This window comes from Pinus tabuliformis, chromosome 3_2 (genome assembly GCF_031772625.1).
Source record: "Pinus tabuliformis cultivar Carrire ecotype Pingquan chromosome 3_2, CPIR1, whole genome shotgun sequence".
In the NCBI taxonomy this organism is placed as follows: domain Eukaryota; kingdom Viridiplantae; phylum Streptophyta; class Pinopsida; order Pinales; family Pinaceae; genus Pinus; species Pinus tabuliformis.
The window spans coordinates 909,173,256-909,192,004 of record NC_142302.1 but is presented as its reverse complement, the minus strand read 5'-3'; the positions used below and the strand labels follow the sequence as shown (position 1 = coordinate 909,192,004).

General features: G+C 38.7%; 1 protein-coding gene across 2 annotated transcripts in view; it reads right to left on the bottom strand.

Moving 5' to 3' along the window:
* The window catches only part of LOC149183571 (bacterial hemolysin-like protein), a 398,103-nt gene that overhangs the window by 111,371 nt on the left and 267,983 nt on the right, over positions 1–18,749 (bottom strand). For both annotated transcript variants that reach the window (XM_089418766.1, XM_089418767.1), the window contains exon 7: positions 1,802–1,888. In XM_089418766.1, the coding sequence (XP_089274892.1) occupies positions 1,802–1,888 (87 nt within the window). The remainder of the gene's footprint in view (positions 1–1,801; positions 1,889–18,749) is intronic.

Sequence of the window (18,749 nt, the reverse complement as noted above, 5' to 3'; positions counted from 1 at the left end):
AAACATCAAGAGGATAGTATTTGCCACAAAATATATCTTTTTGGTGGCCATCCACTTCAATTTCATCCATAAACTTTCTTTCCCTAGTTGTTTTCCCTAAGAGGGAAATGCTAGTTTTGTATTGCTTCAACTTAGGGGTTTCTTGAAGGTTTCATGAGCCTTGATCTTGTTGATATATATCATTGAAAATATATTCTCTTGGCCTTAACCTTTGGATACTCCAACACTCAACAAATTACTCAAACCTTAGGTCTTGTGCTTGTAGCCCTAGGCCTCTACATAGAAAGTGAATTGCCTCCCATTGGAGTCTTGAGCCATTATTGTGTCTTTCATGTAGAGGTCTAGTCAAGTCATCTCGTGCATCATACCTAGAACATCTATCTTAGGTGACCTTAGCATAAATTGGGACTCCTCCCATCTATGAAAATCCATAAAGAGCAACGGGTTTTGGCTATGGTGACAGTGGCCCACTACCTCATTGTTGTCTCTTGGTCTAATTTATACCTTGTAGGGTTTCCCTCTCCAAGGCCTACTAGATTTTGCAGCAACAAGGCCAAGAGATAAGAAAGCACAAAAAATGTGGTATGTGGGGCCACACTATAGCAAGTGTGTACACTACCTAATTGGAGTTATTGCACATCTTATATGCAGTCCTAGAAACCATGACACTCACTAGAGTTCTAAGTTGAAAGAAAAGTATATTGAAGCTTGAAATGTTACCTAAGTTGATGATGTGTCGAAGAATACTAGAGCCTATCCAACCGGATTCAACAAGGATAAGCATACGACTATCGATAAACCAGCACATTAGTATTTTGGCAATAACTCTGTAATCAGTTACAAGATACAAAAGATAGCATTTGAAGTCATAACACAATCTCTTAAAGATAATAATGGAAGAGGTCAAATAAGGAAGCATTATCAGAAATCCTAGCAACATCCATCCTCATATTTACGCAACCTTTCCATGGAGGGTATTACAAGCTGAATTTGTCACCGTATAGATGTTGCTTGCTGAAAATTTATGATATTATTGACTCACTTCTTAAGGTAGAGAAAGTGGAGAAGATACACAAGGCATAGTCCACATCCTTAGAATTCTTGTTAATGTAGATAAGAACTTTATGAGATGGTAAAGATTGGAATGGCTACATTAAAGGATGCAACTCTTCACTAAGGTGCTCAAGTTAGACTCATGACCTCAACATTCTAAGAAGAGAATGACAGTGATCCCCTCCAGCCATCTAATACATATAGGGATAAGCTCTCCAAAATTCAGGTCTCGTGCTATGGCATTTGGACATTGTGTACCTTTGAAATTTTGGATTTGAAAGGAAACCAAACAATAGATAAGGCACTCTTAGGGACACCATGGATGCATGCCGTGCATACAGCAACTTTACAGGATAAAAATATGATCATGTTTCATCATAGATTTTGAACTATTGTCTAAATAGAATGTAATACAAAGAGAAAAGTAATGTTGCAAACATTCGCATCGGGATAAAATCGGCAAGGGTTCAGAAAACCAAAATATGGTAAAAATCGGGAAAATATTAATAAAAATCAGCAAACATCGGCTAGGCCAAAAAATCATGATTTCATGATAAATCGAGATGTTGTCGAGATGTTCACAACACTAGAGAAAATAAAATTCTTGAATATCTCATGCAGAATGCAATCTTATCAAATTATGGACATAAACATAAACCAAAACACATGATTGAAGATAAGCATGCCAATGGACAACTAAACTGCAATAAATGAAGAGTCATAACCATGTTAAGAGAGAATTACCCACCTGAGACCTACGAGCTTCAAATTGAGGCTTAATCAATGTAACTAAAGTGGACTCTTGGTTCATCACTGCTTTAACAGCTGGCATGACCTGTAGGACAAAAAAAAAGATATAAAAATAAATAAACCATCACCATGGTTTAGACATGGACACTAGCATTACATATCAAAATACAGATAAGAATCCACCCATCAATAGTATACAGAAAATTCAAGAGTAAATATTTATTCATTTAGAAAGACTAGTAGAGAAGAACATTGAATCAGGTTATCAAAAGAGAGCAAGGATCCTCAGAATAGACGCTAAGGATCTTGCACTAAACAGATGCATTAAGATTACATTTCTCACTTCTAGAGAGTTTGCAAATAGAAGGGACGATTATATACAGCATAAAACAAATCCACCTGGAATAAGGGCATGTGTGAGCAAGTAAAGGAGAAAATTTCTAATGACAATAGATACACCAAGAATACTAAAAGAGATGAAAAATATAAACATGTATTCCCTTTGGATAATAACTAGATTACTGATGCATGGCACAGATGGTTATTGGAATTAATCAATCAAACGAAGTTCTTAATGTTATAACGTCAGGTTCAGGTACGTTATTCCAATGGCATATGTGTTTATGCTACTGTGATTTGTTAGTGAAAGACTAGTTGGGTTGCTAATAGGTATTAACTCTCAAATAAAGAAGCCCAATCACTTCTATCAATGATCCATATACTTGAAAACTTGATCATGCTAATGGGAACCCTGCTATCACCAAGAAAACTTCTTGGACAAATTAGGCAATTCCCTTTTTTAATAGAACACCACCTGTTGATGGCAAGCTTTGGTAAAAACTAGTCTATGAATGAAAATGTCATTGCAGAAAATTAAACACACTTGCATAAAAAGGAAATTAATTGCAAAGGAAATAAAGATGCATAAATAAATAAAAACACACACGAAATGAAAGAAATAGAATACCAAACTATACCATGCTCTACTCTAATGAAGTGAGCTCTGCCTCGCAGAACATGCAACCAATTTGAAACTACAATAGCATAACTCAATCCAAATCACAACCATAAAAAGTTAAAAACCACAATCTTAATTGAAGCAAGATCTCATGATTTTGTATTCTATGCCATGATAGCTTGGACTATGTGCTCTAAGAGTCCTCTCCTTGGAATGGAGATGGCACTCTCTTTTACACATGAGTTTGTTTGAAACTAATATTTAAATATAGATCCACTTGAGGATAGGATATCCCCAAATGGTTACAACAAATATCTAAATATAGATCCAAATGTTCCCAAGTGGCTACAACAACTCATAAACAGTTCCGAGATTCATGCTAACTCCCAACTAATTGTCAAATTCAAAATTAGTCATGTGTCTGAATGTAGGCTTCTGTGATTAAAATTATTTATAAAAATGTCTTCAGGATCCATAACACGAAAGAATTAATTTCTGCCGCATTTTGAACCAACTAATATGGTTCATCATCAAGACGGTAAGATGGAGAAAATCTGATCCAGCAAAGGTATATAAAGAGAAAAATGACTCAAAATGGTGGTTACAAAAATTATTAAAATAAATCAATAATAATCATAAGGAAATAATAAATTAATATAAACAATTATTATAATTATTTATAATATAAATAAAATGAATTAGGGGAATAATCTTTATTAAAATGAGGGCAAGATAGTATTTAGAAAAAGGGAAATAAGATAGTAATAAGGAGAAATAAATAAAGTATAATGTCTAATTAATATATATTAATACATTAGAATAAATAATAAGGGGAAAGATGATAATAAGGCTAAAAAAGGAAAAGGATGAAATTAAGGATAAATATACGATATTTCTTCAAAAATAATAATAAATAAAAATATATACATATAAGTAGTTATTATATTAATAATTTAAGATAAGTATTAGGGACAAAGGGTTAGGATTAAGGTAATAAAATTAAGGATAAAATATTAAGATGAAATAATAATAATAATAATAATTTAAAAATAATATATATATATGAGTGTAAAAATAAAAACAAAGTAAAATAAATAAATATGTATATATATATATGAAAAAACATTAACCACGAATACTAAAAATATTACTATTCATAAAATAAATAAATAAACAACGGAATTTAAGAAGAAGAGAGTTTCAAGAATTTTAAGGAGAGAACAGGGATCCAGTTTCTATTGAATTTCCAGTCGTCATCTCTGTTTAGATTGTTGGCGGCTCATTTTTCAATCTCGATTGCCTCTTTGAACTTCCTGTGATGAAAATGAGAGATCTTAGCAAGGATAGAAGCATCCTCAATGCAAATGTGATGCTTTGTTTTAATAGAATGTTCAGCAAGAGTCGAAGTGCGAGAGCGATTATGTCTAATGTCCACAACGTGCTCCTGAATTCTACGCTTGATAGACTGACTAGTTTCACCTATATAAGGTTTCCCGCAAGAACAAGGGATCATGTAGACCCCCTTAGTGTTAGAGGGGTCAATTCGGTCTTTGACATACCTGAGGGAGGATCTAATAGTATTAAGCAGCTTAAAGGTTGTAGAGATATTGTTTTTCTTAAGAATGTGAGCCAACTTGTATGTTGTTCCTTGAATAAAAGGGAGGTGAATAGTGGCAATAAAATTGTTAAGATAACTTGCTCAAAGTATGGTTGCAATAAAATATGTTCAAAACTAGTTATTAATGGGGTTGATCTCCCTAGATCCACGATATATACATGGGATACCTTCAAATCTATAATAAAATTGAACATGCACACTTGGGCACATATAAATCCATCTTCCAATAATTGAAACCATGAAATATATGTAGTATTATCTTACCCAAGTGGCGACATGATCAATGATGGTGGATCTCCTTCTTCAGGGCATGCTAGCATTGCAATACATGAATCTACATATGTTTTGCACCATTAACTCGAATTTCTTCAACCTTGTAGCTTGTAGACCACATTCCTATACAAACTTGTTCACACATGAGAAATCATTTCAAAAGTAAACATACAATACACTAGTTCCCCCTAACATTAATCACAATTCAATGAAATACTAAGAAATGCAATGAAAAACTCTTCAAGATTAAATCTCACACATGAGTAAAAGGAAAGGGATTAAAAATAAAGAAAAATGATGTCAAAAAGTGGTAATTTCATCACTCATCAGCAAGACATCTGCAACATGTGCTCGCCCTCCCCTTTTCTAGTCAACCTCGTTGTGTAAGGCATCCTTTCTTTTAGAGCTTTTCTCCTCATATAGTTTATTCGGAGTTCCTTCCCCACTATCATGATGTAAGGAAAAAATGGGCTTCCTCACTCTTGCACTCCTACTAGGATCAAACAACCAAGCCATCTTGACCCTAATTACTCCCCAAATCACATCATTCGACATTGCATCAGCCTCTTTGCAATTATCGATGACATTAATGAGGATCCTACTTCTCACCATCTTCACTTGGCTTCAAATTGTAGCCCCATCAGAGCTTCACATCCTTCCCTTAACTGAACATCGACTCATTTGGTTTTAGCATTTCTAGAATTCTACTTTTCCATGTACCTTGTACATCTTATTTTAGCTAGCTTCTTATATTTTACTTGTCTTATTAACATTGCTTTAGGAGTCGTTCTTGCACTCCCACTATGTATTGATACTAGATGTACTTTATCATCCCATTGACCTACTTATTGAAGTCGTTCATTAGACATAAAGAAAGAAAAAAGAAAAAAAATTATTATCTTATTTCACCCTCCCCTCTAAGCCCACCATCCCATAACTAGTTGTCCTTGAGCAAGTCATACTCGATATCCTTACACATCAATTATGAAAAAAAATTATCCTTCAACTTTGGGAACATCAATATTACAACCAAGTACTTTCACACATAAGGCAAATAAAAAATAGGAAGACAGTAGATGGGATGTATCCATTAGAACCATTTTGAATTAAACATTGAGGATGGGAAACTCCCTCATGATTATCATATAGGATACTAAATGCCCATCCTACATGACTTGATAACCTTTCCTAAAGCTTAAAAAGTTTTACTATCAATTTATTTAAGCCCTTTCATCTTTTGTTAAGATCGTATGGAGTGTCAAGCATGCCCAAGAGTGACTATTCATAGGCTAAATCTCATTTTTAAGAATGTGAAATTCAATGAAATATTGGGGAAAAAACAAGAATATTTAGAATAAAATGTTAGAAGACTTTATGTATTAAGGTTGTTACCTATTCTACTCAAAACATTGTCATTAATCTCCTTTGATTGTGTTAATTTTTCTATGTTCTATACTGTAACAATCACTGAGAACAATTCTTCTTCCAATAGCAATCACTTATCCCATATACTTTCAATCTTCAATAACAATAAGCAATTGTAGATAGAACTAAAAACCAAATGTGCAATAGAAGACAACCAGAAACAATAGAGACACGGTGGTTTGGTCAAAGACCGGGGAAAAACCACACAAGAGGGAAAAACCTTTCAGAATTCTTCTTAAATTAAATTGTCATCAAATGTTCAGCAAAGAGATACATAGACCAAGTACATCAATAATAAGTCAAAGGTCAAAGCCTTGACCAACCAAGTCAAACAACTAATATCCAAACAACTATGAGCATAACAGTCAAATCTAGGCAAACTTCAATTCTGCAATTTCCAGTAAAATTCAATAGCAGTTACGCAACCCTAACCAGTGCTTGGTCAGTGGTCAAATTTGCTCCAAATAGTTTAGTTAACCAGTGAAACAATGCAGCCACTTCTGCTTGGCCAAACCCAATCAAAACAATGTCAAACTCTCATTCAAAGGGGAAAGTTTTTGGTCAAACCCTAACCAAACTTGCAATCAAACTAGCCAATGCATGCCCAAAAATCCTCGATCAAAGTCTCAAACTTAGCCTCCAAGATAGTCAAAGAATGCGGTCAAACTAAGTCAAAATGTCCCAAGTCAAATCTAAGCCAAAGCTGGCCAAAACATTCCCAAAACAGAAAGTCAATGTTGGTCAACAAAACTGTCTCTCTCTCCCCTTCACACGTGTGAACTCGAACCTGCAATTTTTAGACCAAAATCGAACCAAGAGAAGAAGAGATGAATGTGAGATGATGCCTCCAAGTGACGCCAAGTGATGTCTATTTATATGTGGTCTTGGGGGTCGAATTTCCTCTTCCAGGAAAACTTGAACTTCTGTGTTGTCATGGTTCCACATTAAAATGATAATTTCCCCATGTGCAAATTAAATTTTTCCAAGGGCTAATAAGGTCTCCTTAGGGTGAGAAGGGCTTCCCCGAGGAGGGAATTTCTCCCTGAGCTACCAATTTTCAACACTCCCTCTCAGTTAGGGAGGAATTTCTGATCGCATTGTAAGTCTCATCTCGAATGTCTCATCATCATCATCGTTGTATCATATCCTATCGCATCCCTGCTCATCTGTTGAACACTCTCAATCTAAAGAAGAAGAATCATCTTAAGGGAGATAAATCTGCCACCCTACATCCAATGATAACAAGAAAGATACAACTTACCGTGAAGGCCCAAGGGTAAGGATCACACACACACCTATTGCCCGCTTGATCTTCCCACCTTGACCCTCAAGAGTCAACTAGTAGAACACTTGCATCATATCACTTGGGAGAGATACCATTTACCCAAACGGTAAGGATCACACACACCCAAGTCTCCTCACCCATTGGCTAGATGGGTGGCAATCCCTACAATCCCAACTTGTGGGAAGGATGCATATTGGGGTATACTCTATCAATTCCCAGACTAGATAAGGAGAGATACAATTTGCCATAAATGACAAGGATCACACACACCCTATAGTGACAATAGCAGAAATACAACTTACCACAGAGGGTAAGGATCACACACACCTATTGTGACAATAGTAGAGATACAACTTACCGCAAAGTGTAAGGATCACACACACCTATTTTCTAGAGTCCCCTCAAACCCTAGAGCTCGCAGGCTCCATTCCCACCTGTGAGCTCAAACAAGGGGGAAGAGCATAGCTCAATTTTCTCGATCAGTCGTTACCCTTTCCTAGGAGGGTCACATCGTCCAGTCCAAGTTGCTCTTTGAAGACCAAGAACTTCCCTTTTGACAAAGGCTTGGTAAGAATGTCTGTTATCTGCTCATCACTCGAAATGTGATGGAGTCTTACGACTTCTCTCTACACCATATCCCAAATATAGTGATATCTGATCTCAATATCCTTGGACCCATCATGGAATAGGGATTCTCTGAAAGTTGGATTCCACTGTTGTTGTCACAATATATTAGAGCCATATCCAATACCTGCTCAAACAGCTCTCCAAAGAGCTTCCTCAACCATACAACCTTGTAGCTAGCCATGCAAGTAGCAATGTGCTCTGCCTCAACCGTGCTAAGGGCAACGAACTTCTGCTTCCTACTCATCCAAGATATCATGGCAGACCCCAAGCTAAAACAGCACCTTGATTTGCTTTTCCTATCAACAACATTCTTGGCCTTGTCAGCAGGAGTGTATCCATGTAGTCTCACATCTTCGGTAGTATATCTCAATCCAAGACTAATAGTACCATGTAGATATCTTAGCACATGCTTAGCAGCGACCCAATGTGAATGTAGAGGCTCGGTCATATATTGGCTTAGGGTGTTGATAGCAAAACATATGTTCAGTCTAGTGTCCACTAAGAACATCACTGTCCCAATCAATTGTTTATACTCGGAGGGATTTGCCAAGTTGCATCCAACAGTTTCACCACATAACTTCTTGACATTCATCTCCATCAGTGTGGCCATGGACTTACATTCTACCATGCCAAATCTTTCTAGCAACTTGACAACATATTTCCCTTGAGAAAGGAAAGTCTCACTAGGTATTTGACACACTTCTAAGCCCAAGAAATAGTGCATCAACCCAAGGTCTTTCATCTCAACTTCAGAGGCCAACTCCCTCTTACACTAGAGAATAAGAGGCTCCCCACTCGTCAAGAATAAATCATAAACATATAATGCCAAAATCAGGGGCATACCTTGGACAACTTTGAAGTAGAGGTTCAAGTCAGCATTGCTTCTTGTAAATCCAAGCCTCATTAGGTGGCTATCAATGTGGGCATAAAAAGCACTAGGGGCTTGCTTCAATCCATATAGTGTTTACTTCAGCCTATACACATGAGTCTTCTTGTCATGCTCTTCAAAACCCTGTGGTTGATCAACATACACTTCCTCTCTGAGATGCCATGTAGAAACGCAATCTTCACATCCATCTGGTCAAGTGTCCATCCCTGACTAGCAGCAAGAGCAATGATAGATCAAATGGTAGTATAGCGGGCAACTAGTGCAAAAATGTCATCATAGTCCTCTCCCTCTTTTTGGGAGAAACCTCTAGCCACAAATCTCGCCTTGTATTTCTCGATACTTCCATCTACACCATGCCTAATCTTGTCCAACCATTTAGAAGTCACAACAGACTTTCCTTCAGGCCTTGAAACCACTTCCCACACATCATTCTTCATAATGGACTCATATTCTTCGGCCATAGCATCCTTCCATACTTGTTCTTTCACTCCTTCTTCAAAAGTGTGTGGTTCAGCCTGTATCATGTTGCTCATTGCTACAACATATCCTTGATATCGACATGGCTTCTTGCTTTTCCTGAAGGTTCCTCTTGCAACAGCATGTCTTTTAGCATCTTGTAAAGTGTCATGAAGCCATAGTGGTCTCTACCTGGTAAGAGGATCACATGGAGGGGGATCCAAGGGGTCCATGGGTTCTATGGGATCATCAACAACATTATTCATTGGCTCATGCATGGGAGTCTCTTCTTGTACATCCAAGTCATCGTCCCTTCTTTCAATATTGGCAAGGGAAGGAGTTTTCCTTGCTTTCTTAAGGGCAGCATCTTCATCAAATGTCACATCCTTGCTAAACTCTATATTCCTTTGACCAGGTACATATATTCTATAAGCTTTAGAATTTTCACAATAACCAACAAATGTACCTTTCTTCCCTGAAGCTTCCAACTTGTTCCTCTTGTCCTTCAACACGTGAAAGCAAACGGGGCAGCCAAAGATCCTTAAATGTCTAACATCGGGCTTCACACCTATGAAAACTTCTTTGGGAGTGTTAACAACCAAGGCTTGATGAGAAGTCCTATTTTGAATGTAGACCTAGCAGCTTCACCCCACAAAAACTTTGATAACTTTTGATCATGCAACATGGCTTGAGCAGCTTCCATGATAGTCATGTTCTTCCTTTCAGCTACACCATTTTGTTGAAGGTTGTTAGGTACAATGGTCTCCTTCTTGATTTCTGCTTTTTTCCAAAAGTCAATGAAATCATTTGAAATGAATTCTCCTCCATTATCGGACCTGAAGATTCTTATCGTCATCCCTGTTTGATTTTCAATGCGGGCCTTGAAGTCCTTAAACATGTCAAATGCTAGGTCCTTGTGCTTCAAGAAGAAAATCCATGTTTTATGGGAGGTCATCCACAAAGATTATATAGTACAGGTAGCCACCAAGAGAGGTTACTAGCATGGGTCCACACAAATTAGAATGTATGAGTTGAAGTATTCCATTTTTCCTACTACTTGAAGGGGATGGTCCCTTTGCCTTCTTTCCACTTGCACATCCTGTACAAACTCCATTATGATTTAAACGAACCTCAAGGATTCCAGAAACCATCTTCCTTACCTTAGGCAAGGCTTCATAATGAAGGTCAGCAAATCTTCGGTGCCACAACTCACATTGATGATTATTATCATCAACCAGTGCTCAGATCAGTTTTCAATTGACTTCATAAAGGCCTTCAATTCTTGATCCCAAAGTGAAGGCATCCCTTAAGTGAGATTCCATTGGCCAAGTAAGAACCATTCCTCTTATGAAGAAAGCGCTCATTCCTTTGTCTTCCAAGGAAGATATAGACACAAGATCCTTTTTCAATCCTGGTACATACAAAACATCCTGAAGATGTATAGTTTGACCATAATCCAGATGAAATGTAATGAAACCAAACCCCTTCACGGGATAAGTAGAATTGTCCCCAACAATGATCTTCAAATTTGTCTCCCTCTCCAGTTTTGAGAGGACTTCACAATAACCAGTGAAGTGTCTAGAAGCCCCACTATCTACTAATCAGCTATCAAACGAATCTAGAGGAGGGGAACTAGAAAGAACATAAATAAGAAAGTATTCAAATTGAGTAGCAGTTGCATTGTTTCATACCTTTATTTCTTTGGTTTCTTAAGAGGACGATGGTTTTGGGCAGTAGAAGCTTCTCTTCTTCTATCATTGAACCTATTGTTGTTGAAGCCGCAGTTGTTGTTGAACCCACGGTTGTTGTTGAAGGACCTTGGAGCATTTCTATTTTCCGGACAGTCTCGAGCAAGGTGGCCATACTTGTGGCAATCATTGCATTGAATTTGTGACACGTCCCTTTTAATTCTTCTATTAGAGTTCTTGTACGCTAGAGCAAGCCTTCTTGAATTAGATGGTCCTCCTCTTACTTTCCTCTTCTTGTCTTGAGCAGCAAATGCCATGCATTCTCCTTCATCCTTTTGAATTCTCCCTCTTGAAATCATCTTGGTCTCCTCTTAAGTGCACTTGCCCAATAGCTCATCAAATTAAGGAAACTTGTCATTGTTGCTAATAGTGGTAATGAATGTCTCCCAAATCAGAGGAAGATCTAAAACTGAAATTAGTACCAACTCTCTATCAAATGTAATTTATCCAGTACACAACAGCTGATCCTTGAGTTGGGCTATCCTCATGAAGTATGACTGCACAATCTCCCCCTTGTTCATCTTAATGTCCTTGAGTTCATTCTTCAAAGGAAAAATATCGTTCAATTTGTTGACTTCATACATCCCAACCAGCTTATCATACATTTCCTTAGACTTCTTCAACTTTGCAACATAAGTAATCAAATGATCTCTCAAAGAATCAATAATGATTTTCTTAGCTTTGACCTCACCTTTCTTGTACTTGGACTTGATAGCAACAAAAGCATTCTCTAAATGCTCAGGTACTTTTCCTTCAACATATTTTAAAACATCATTCTCCTCCAAAGTTAAATCAACCCTAGCTCTCCAAAAAGCATAGTAAGATGAGTCATTCAACTTCTCCTCAATCTTAAAGTATGAGGTAGACATCTTGACCAAGTCAAGTGATCTTCAGCAGCGGATAAGATATCTTCAAAGGGTGATTGCTCTTGTCTCCTTGGGCTTGTATTCACCTCAGCTCTAATACCATGTTAATTTTTCAATGTTCTACATTGTAACCGTCACTTATAACAATTCTTCTCCCAATAGAAATCACTTATCCAATATACTTTCATTCTTTAATAACAATAAGCAATTGTAGATAGAACAGTAAACCAAATGCACAATAAAAGACAACCAAGAACAATAGAGACATAGTGATTTGGTCAAAGACCAGGGGAAAACCCCACAAAGGGGAAAACCCTTTCCAAATTCTTCTTCTATTAGATTGTCATCAAATGTTCAACAAAGAGATACATAGTCCAAGTACATCAATAACAATTCAAAGGTCAAAGCCTTGACCAACCAAGTCAACCAACCAATATCCAAACAATTGTGTGCATAAAAGTCAAATCTGGTTAAACTCCAATTCTAGAATTTACAGTCGAAGTCAACAACAATCAACGCAACCCTAACTAGTACTTCATCAATGGTCAAATCAAGTCCAAATAGTTCGGTCAACCAGTGAAACAATGTAGCCTCTTCTGCTTGATCAAACCTAGTCAAAACAGTGTCAAACTCTTAGTAAAAGGAGAGAGAAAGTATGCGGTCAAACTAATCAACACATGCCCAGAAATCCTCGGTAAAAGTCTCCTCAAACTCAGCATCCAAGGTAGTCAAAGAATTTAGTCAAATCAAGTCAAAATATCCCAAGTCAAAGCCAAGTCAAAATTGGTCAAAACAGTCCCAAAACAAAAAGTCAACGCTAATCAACAAAAGTGTCTCTCTCTCCTTCGCACGTGTGAACTCGGACCTACAATTTTCATACCAAATCAAACCAAGAGAAGAAGAGATAAATGTGAGATGATGCCTCCAAGTGATGCTAAGTGATGTTTACTTATATGTGATCTTGGAGGTCGAATTTCCTCTTCCAAGCCAACATGAATTTTTTGTGTTGTCATGATTCCACATTAAAATAATAATTTTCCCATGTGCAAATTAAATTCTTCCAAGGGCTAGTAGGGTCTCCTTAAGGTGAGAAGGGTTTCCCCAAGAAGAGAATTTTTCCTTGAGCTACCAATTTTCAATAGGATGTTTCCAGTGAGGCTGGTTGTGATAGGAAAATAAAGTTGTGTTCTTATTGTGTCAACATGTGTTAAATCTCTAACAACATAAATGTGGGGTTCATCATTATCTCTAAACATGCTAACAGGTACGGTCCAAAATCAAGTCTTAAGAAGCATTAAGCATTTGCATTTCGCTATCAAGAAAATAGTTGTATAATGAACATCAAGTTGATAATTTATGAAAAGATATGGTATTAATTTCTAGAAATTACTTAAATAAATGGGACTAGGAATAACAACTTTTGACAACACCAATGAGGACTACCTAAAGAAACTCTTAAATAGTTCTCAAATCTAATGTTAAGGGAAGGAAGGGTACACAAGAAAATAGAAAAAGAAGGGAGCCCAAAAGTGTAACCCTAGAAAGTGAAATAGATAATACTCAAGGAAAACCAACTATCTATGATGACGCCACACATGGAGAGCGGAGGAATGGCGCGAATGAGCTCGAGGGTTTTTGCAAGCGCACAGGTTGGCTCTGTACATGTGGGGAAAAAGCGGATTGGGGCCAGATTTGTGGAGGAAATGCGAATCTAGATACAGCCATTCCGTTGGAAGGGAAGATTCTTTTGATTTCATTTTCTTCTCAGTTTGAGAGTGATATATGGGTTCGATCAGAACGGAAGGAGATTAATGAAGTCAGGAGCGAGTTCAAATCGTCCAACTATCCTTCTGACAATGGGGGTTTGGAGGGGAATGCGATATTCCTGCCAGGTCGTAGTTTTGCTTCAAGATTTTTTGAGCGAGATGGGAAAGAAACTAATGGACAAACTCAGGATTTGAAGAATGGTTATCAGATTTCAATCAAACAAATATCTAGTAAATCCATGCAATTTTGGCTGCAAGGAGATCAAACAATAGGGTTTTTAAAACAAGTTTTGGAGAGGATAGGAACCCTAGTTTCTTCCCTACCACTGTTTTTTTAAGGTAAACAAGTACAGGACCATTTAACATTGCAACATTATGATATTACAAAGGATTCTACCTTAATGCTAGTTTTGTGTTTACAGAGTAGGGCTATTGAAAACTGTGTAACTAGGTTCGGTCTTCATAAACCTGAAATGTACTTTTGATTCTTGTATACTGTAAAATGAAAGAAAATTATTATTATTATTTTTGGAGCATGGGCTTCATGCTCGAGGTCTTTTATTTTATAGGTCAAGCACTCATTAAGTGATTCTAGGGTTTGCCCTAGGTCAAGAAGTCAAAAGAGTCATTGTCATAAGTTGAATACCCCATCGGGCACATTATAACTTGTAAAGAAAATTATTTTTGTCATTAAAATTGTCAAAATACCCTTCAAGACCAAGTCAGCCTGGCAGTTGGGAAGTCAGCCTATTTTGAGGAGCCACATCCACCTTGAGAAACCTATAGAGGAGGGATCTCGACCTCCTTGAGACACATTCATCACTCACTCGTTCAAGCAAAAGGAGAAGAGCAAGAAGGCAAGTGAAGAAGGAAGAGGACGAAGAAAGATTGTTTTTGGGTTAATTCTCTCTCACACGTGCGAAGAAGAGAAGCTAGGGTTTGTTGGTTCAAGGTCGAAATTCTCTATCTACTAGAAGAGGATGAAATCTGCTAGAAGAAGGGTCTACTAGGTCACCTACTAGCCCTAGACAAGGAAGCAAGGCAAGCGAAGTTGTTGGGAGGCCTTGGAAGGCTAATTTCGCTCACACGTGTGCATGCAGTAGCTGTTGCACGGGGCCAAAAATTTTAGACCTGCAGTAGACGCCTGAATTCTGAAGCTAGGGGTTGAAGTTGTGTTGTTGGAAGAGATTTTACTGGGTTTGACTTGGACAAGGGAAGCACATCATTCAGAAAGGCTAGACTTGGTCTTGGAGGGTATTAGTCTTGGTCTAGAGGTCTTGGAATTTGTCAATTGAAGAATCTATAAGAAGAGGAGATTTTGTGGGTCTTCCTCTCAAGTGGAGAGGTTTTGGCCTTGGCTTGCAGCCTACATTCTGTGTTCTTGTGTACTATTGTTCTTGTTTTGGTAGTTGCTTGGTGATATTCGAACATAATAATAAGTGAAGAAGCTAAATTTCTTAACTATCGCCCTAGTAGATTTCTCAACAAGGGTTGTTGGCACCAAGGGTTTAGGGGCATCAACCTCCTACAAAGATGCAATGCGTGGAAATGGATCTATCAAAAAGGAACAACCCTCACTTATGCCTGGGCCATATATGGTGGAGAAATTGCAGAAAAGGACGACATTGGAGGTCGAAAATCATCAGGTAACTGATCTTCTTTTAACTTCTTCATTCTAATGCCCTCATCTATAGATTCAATGGGTTCTGACCCAAATCAGATGCTTTGCATCAATGGATCTACAACTCATGATCAAAAAATTGTGAGATTTACCTATGTTCAAAACGTCTTTTCATTGTACAATTTGAATCAAAGGAAGAGCTAGAAAAAGTAATGTAAGAACGCCCCTGGTTTTCGGGACGTATTGGGCTCTTTGTGACCCATTAGCTCCCTGAATTTGACTCTATAACAATGGTGGTGTCAACGATGTCGGTGTGGGTGACGCTACCGAACCTCCCACAACCATTTTCACATCATGAGGTCCTGGAAGATATAGGGAATAATTTGGGGACTCAAAAAACAACAAATAATCATCGGATACAGTGAGGTTTTTATTACCATTGCTCAGATTTATATAGAGAGAAAGCTTTGGGCAAAGGCTTACCAAACAACATACCGCCGAAAAATGGAAAATATGAATGGAACCAAAGTTTGCATTATGAAAACACAACACTTAGAAGCCGCACTCGTTTTCAAACAGGTCACCTACAAGATTCATGTCCAAAATGTTGATTTGGGATAGCATCGAATGTGCTCTAAGCCTCAAATTTTGCAGGGAGGCTTGGGCACAGGTATTCCAAAGAACCCAAAACGTGTTTTGGTAAATTCAACCCAGAAGTGATTTTATTAAAATAATTAATATTTTTAATGGAGTTCCTAAGTCTAAACATAGGAAAATTAAAATATAATGGGTATTAATCTAATCAGGAGTGAAACTTCTAGAAAAGGCCACGGATCAAGCCAAAATGATCTGAGCCTTTGATTATGTTTTAATCTAGGTCGTTGGTTGTCCAACAGGAAGATATAAGAAGGGGCTTGAGGGTCATTTGGAAAACACACAGAGATTGAGAAAATGGATTTTCTGAGGTGAGAAGTTCTCAGGAGGAAAAATCAAATGAAGAGACTCTTGCAGTTGAGGGGCAGGGATAGCATCTTCCGAAGAGAGATTCTTAGTTGGAGATACATCAGCAGAGAGAGGCAGCGAGTGATCTAGAAGCCTTGACGTAGAGGTTGACGCAAGCCCAGAAGGGCCACATAGAAGCATCACGAAGGAGAGAGAGGAGTATGAAATCTGCAGAGGAATTCGATTTTCAGAAGTTGGGAGCCAGGGTGTGAGACCGAAAGGCAAAAATCGAATCTCCTGGGCAACAGATCAACCAACCAAAGAAGTAATGCAGCACCCAAAGAGCTTGACGTTGGGCTGACACAGAGGCAGCATAGAGACAACGAGAAAAGCCAGGGGGCAGTCAGTTTGGGGCTACATCAGCCAAGATTCCTCAGTAATTGTGTGAGGTAAAACTCACAAAGCTTCTGCCAGTATTTCTCTCTGTAACTGAATAACCATGTGAGGTATTCAGTGATGTATTCAGAATTTGATAATGCTTAATAATAATAAACCCTCAAAGCTACAGCACCGGTTTTCCCGCATTGGGTTTTTCCAAGGACTATTTTTCCAAAACAATTGTGTCCTGTGTGTTGTATTTTTTGTTCTTGCTCAGCATTTTGTCTCCGCATATATGTAAATTAAGTGAAGGTTGCAGATATATTTGCTTCGATATTTACTGTAGAACACAGTAAATAACTTGCATGATTTAATCAAGTAGGAGAAGTAACATTAGTTTGTTGCAGTAGGGATTCCGGACCAGGGATTTTCACATGGTATCAGAGTGAGCGCATGTGAAACAAGAAGAGCAGAACCAGAAACCCCAGCACTGAGCAGAAGGGGAAATTGAAACGTTGTAAGAGGTAACATGTCGAAACCCCAAAGGGTTTGCGCAGTTATAGCCGGAGGGCCAAAAATTCGAGGTAGCTTCTCTCCGAGTGAGTTGACGGAGAGAAAGAGTTTCCAGTTCGAATTTTGTTGTGGCAGAGGGAGCAGCGCTAAGCCTCACCATGAGGAGCAGTTGGTGAACGTAGATTTTTCAGCGAGGGAATACTTCCTCAGTCATTTCTTACTGAGGAAATCAGCATTTCTCAATTGTTGAGCAACAGAGGAGCAACAGCTTACCGACTCCATCAAGGAGTGCGTAAGTCAGCCTAGGAGCTACACAGTAGGGAGAGAGAGGGAGTTGTTCGACAATTTTCGAAGGAGATGGCAATGAGTGGCTTGAGGGATCGAGACAGGTTGGACAAGGCTTCCAACTATGCCATCTGGAAGGCTAGGACGACCTTCCTACTAGATGAGCATGCCCTCAAGACTTATTTTGATAATGTGGTAGTTGTCCCAGTGGATTCAGATCCGCTGAAGAAGTACAGAGCTAAGATGGCTAAGGCGAAGAGAATGATCCTGGATGGAGTCAAGGATCACATGGTGTGCCACGTTGCAAGCAAAGGGACCACTAAGGAGATGTGGAATGCCTTGGCCACATTATATCAAGGATCTTCCGAGCAGCGGAAGATGTACTTAGAGCAGAAGCTAAGATCTGCTCAGATGCAGAAGGGGGAGCGAGTGGATCTGTTCCTCACCAAATTGAAGGAGACCCATGATGGGCAGTTAGCTGCGAGACATACACTTTAGGACTCGAAGTTAGTAATACTAGCTCTAAATTTCATCTTAGATGATTGGCAGATCTTTGTCCAGAGTATCCTAGGCAGAGCAGCATTGCCAAATTGGGACGAGATGTGGGCAGCGCTGAAACAAGAAGAGATGAGGAGAGACATGCTCAAGGTAAAACTTGACAGCAGCAGCAACAGCAATGGGTCGAAGCCTGAAGTGGAGGAAGAGGATAACGCAGCCCTTACATCCAAGGGACAACAGGGGAAACAAAGACGAAAAAAGGACGTCTCCAAGGTGAAGTGCTTCAGATGTGGCGAGATGGGCCACTATGCATCCCAGTGTCCTTTGAAGAAAAAGGCAAAGGATGAGAAGCATGATCATAAGGTTGCAGCTGCAAAGATCGAACAAGAGCAGGAGTTCGCCATGACAACCAATATACCTCCAGGAGGGAGGTGGGCTAATATAGAGTTGTAGTTCGATGGAGCTACAGATGGGTAGGATCCTAGAGGAGCCCACCTCTTGGATCATCACCTTGCTATGGGAGCTCATGATCAGGAGTAGCAGGATGGTGGAGTTTCAGTTGGTGCCATGGAGTGTTGATTCGACAGATGCAGTGGCTAGGAGAGCCAAAGACTGAGCAGCGCAGAGCAGAGAGACGCAGTGGCTTAAGAGGCAGAGTGGCTTCAGAGGTAGAGTGGGACTACCAGCAATCAGGGTGTCAGCACCAAGGAGTAGCCACTGGATACCTGTCCAGTTTTGGGTGTTTTCAGTTGCTTCTCTCAGCAACTGAGTTGCAGTACGGATGCAATGTTAGCAGTG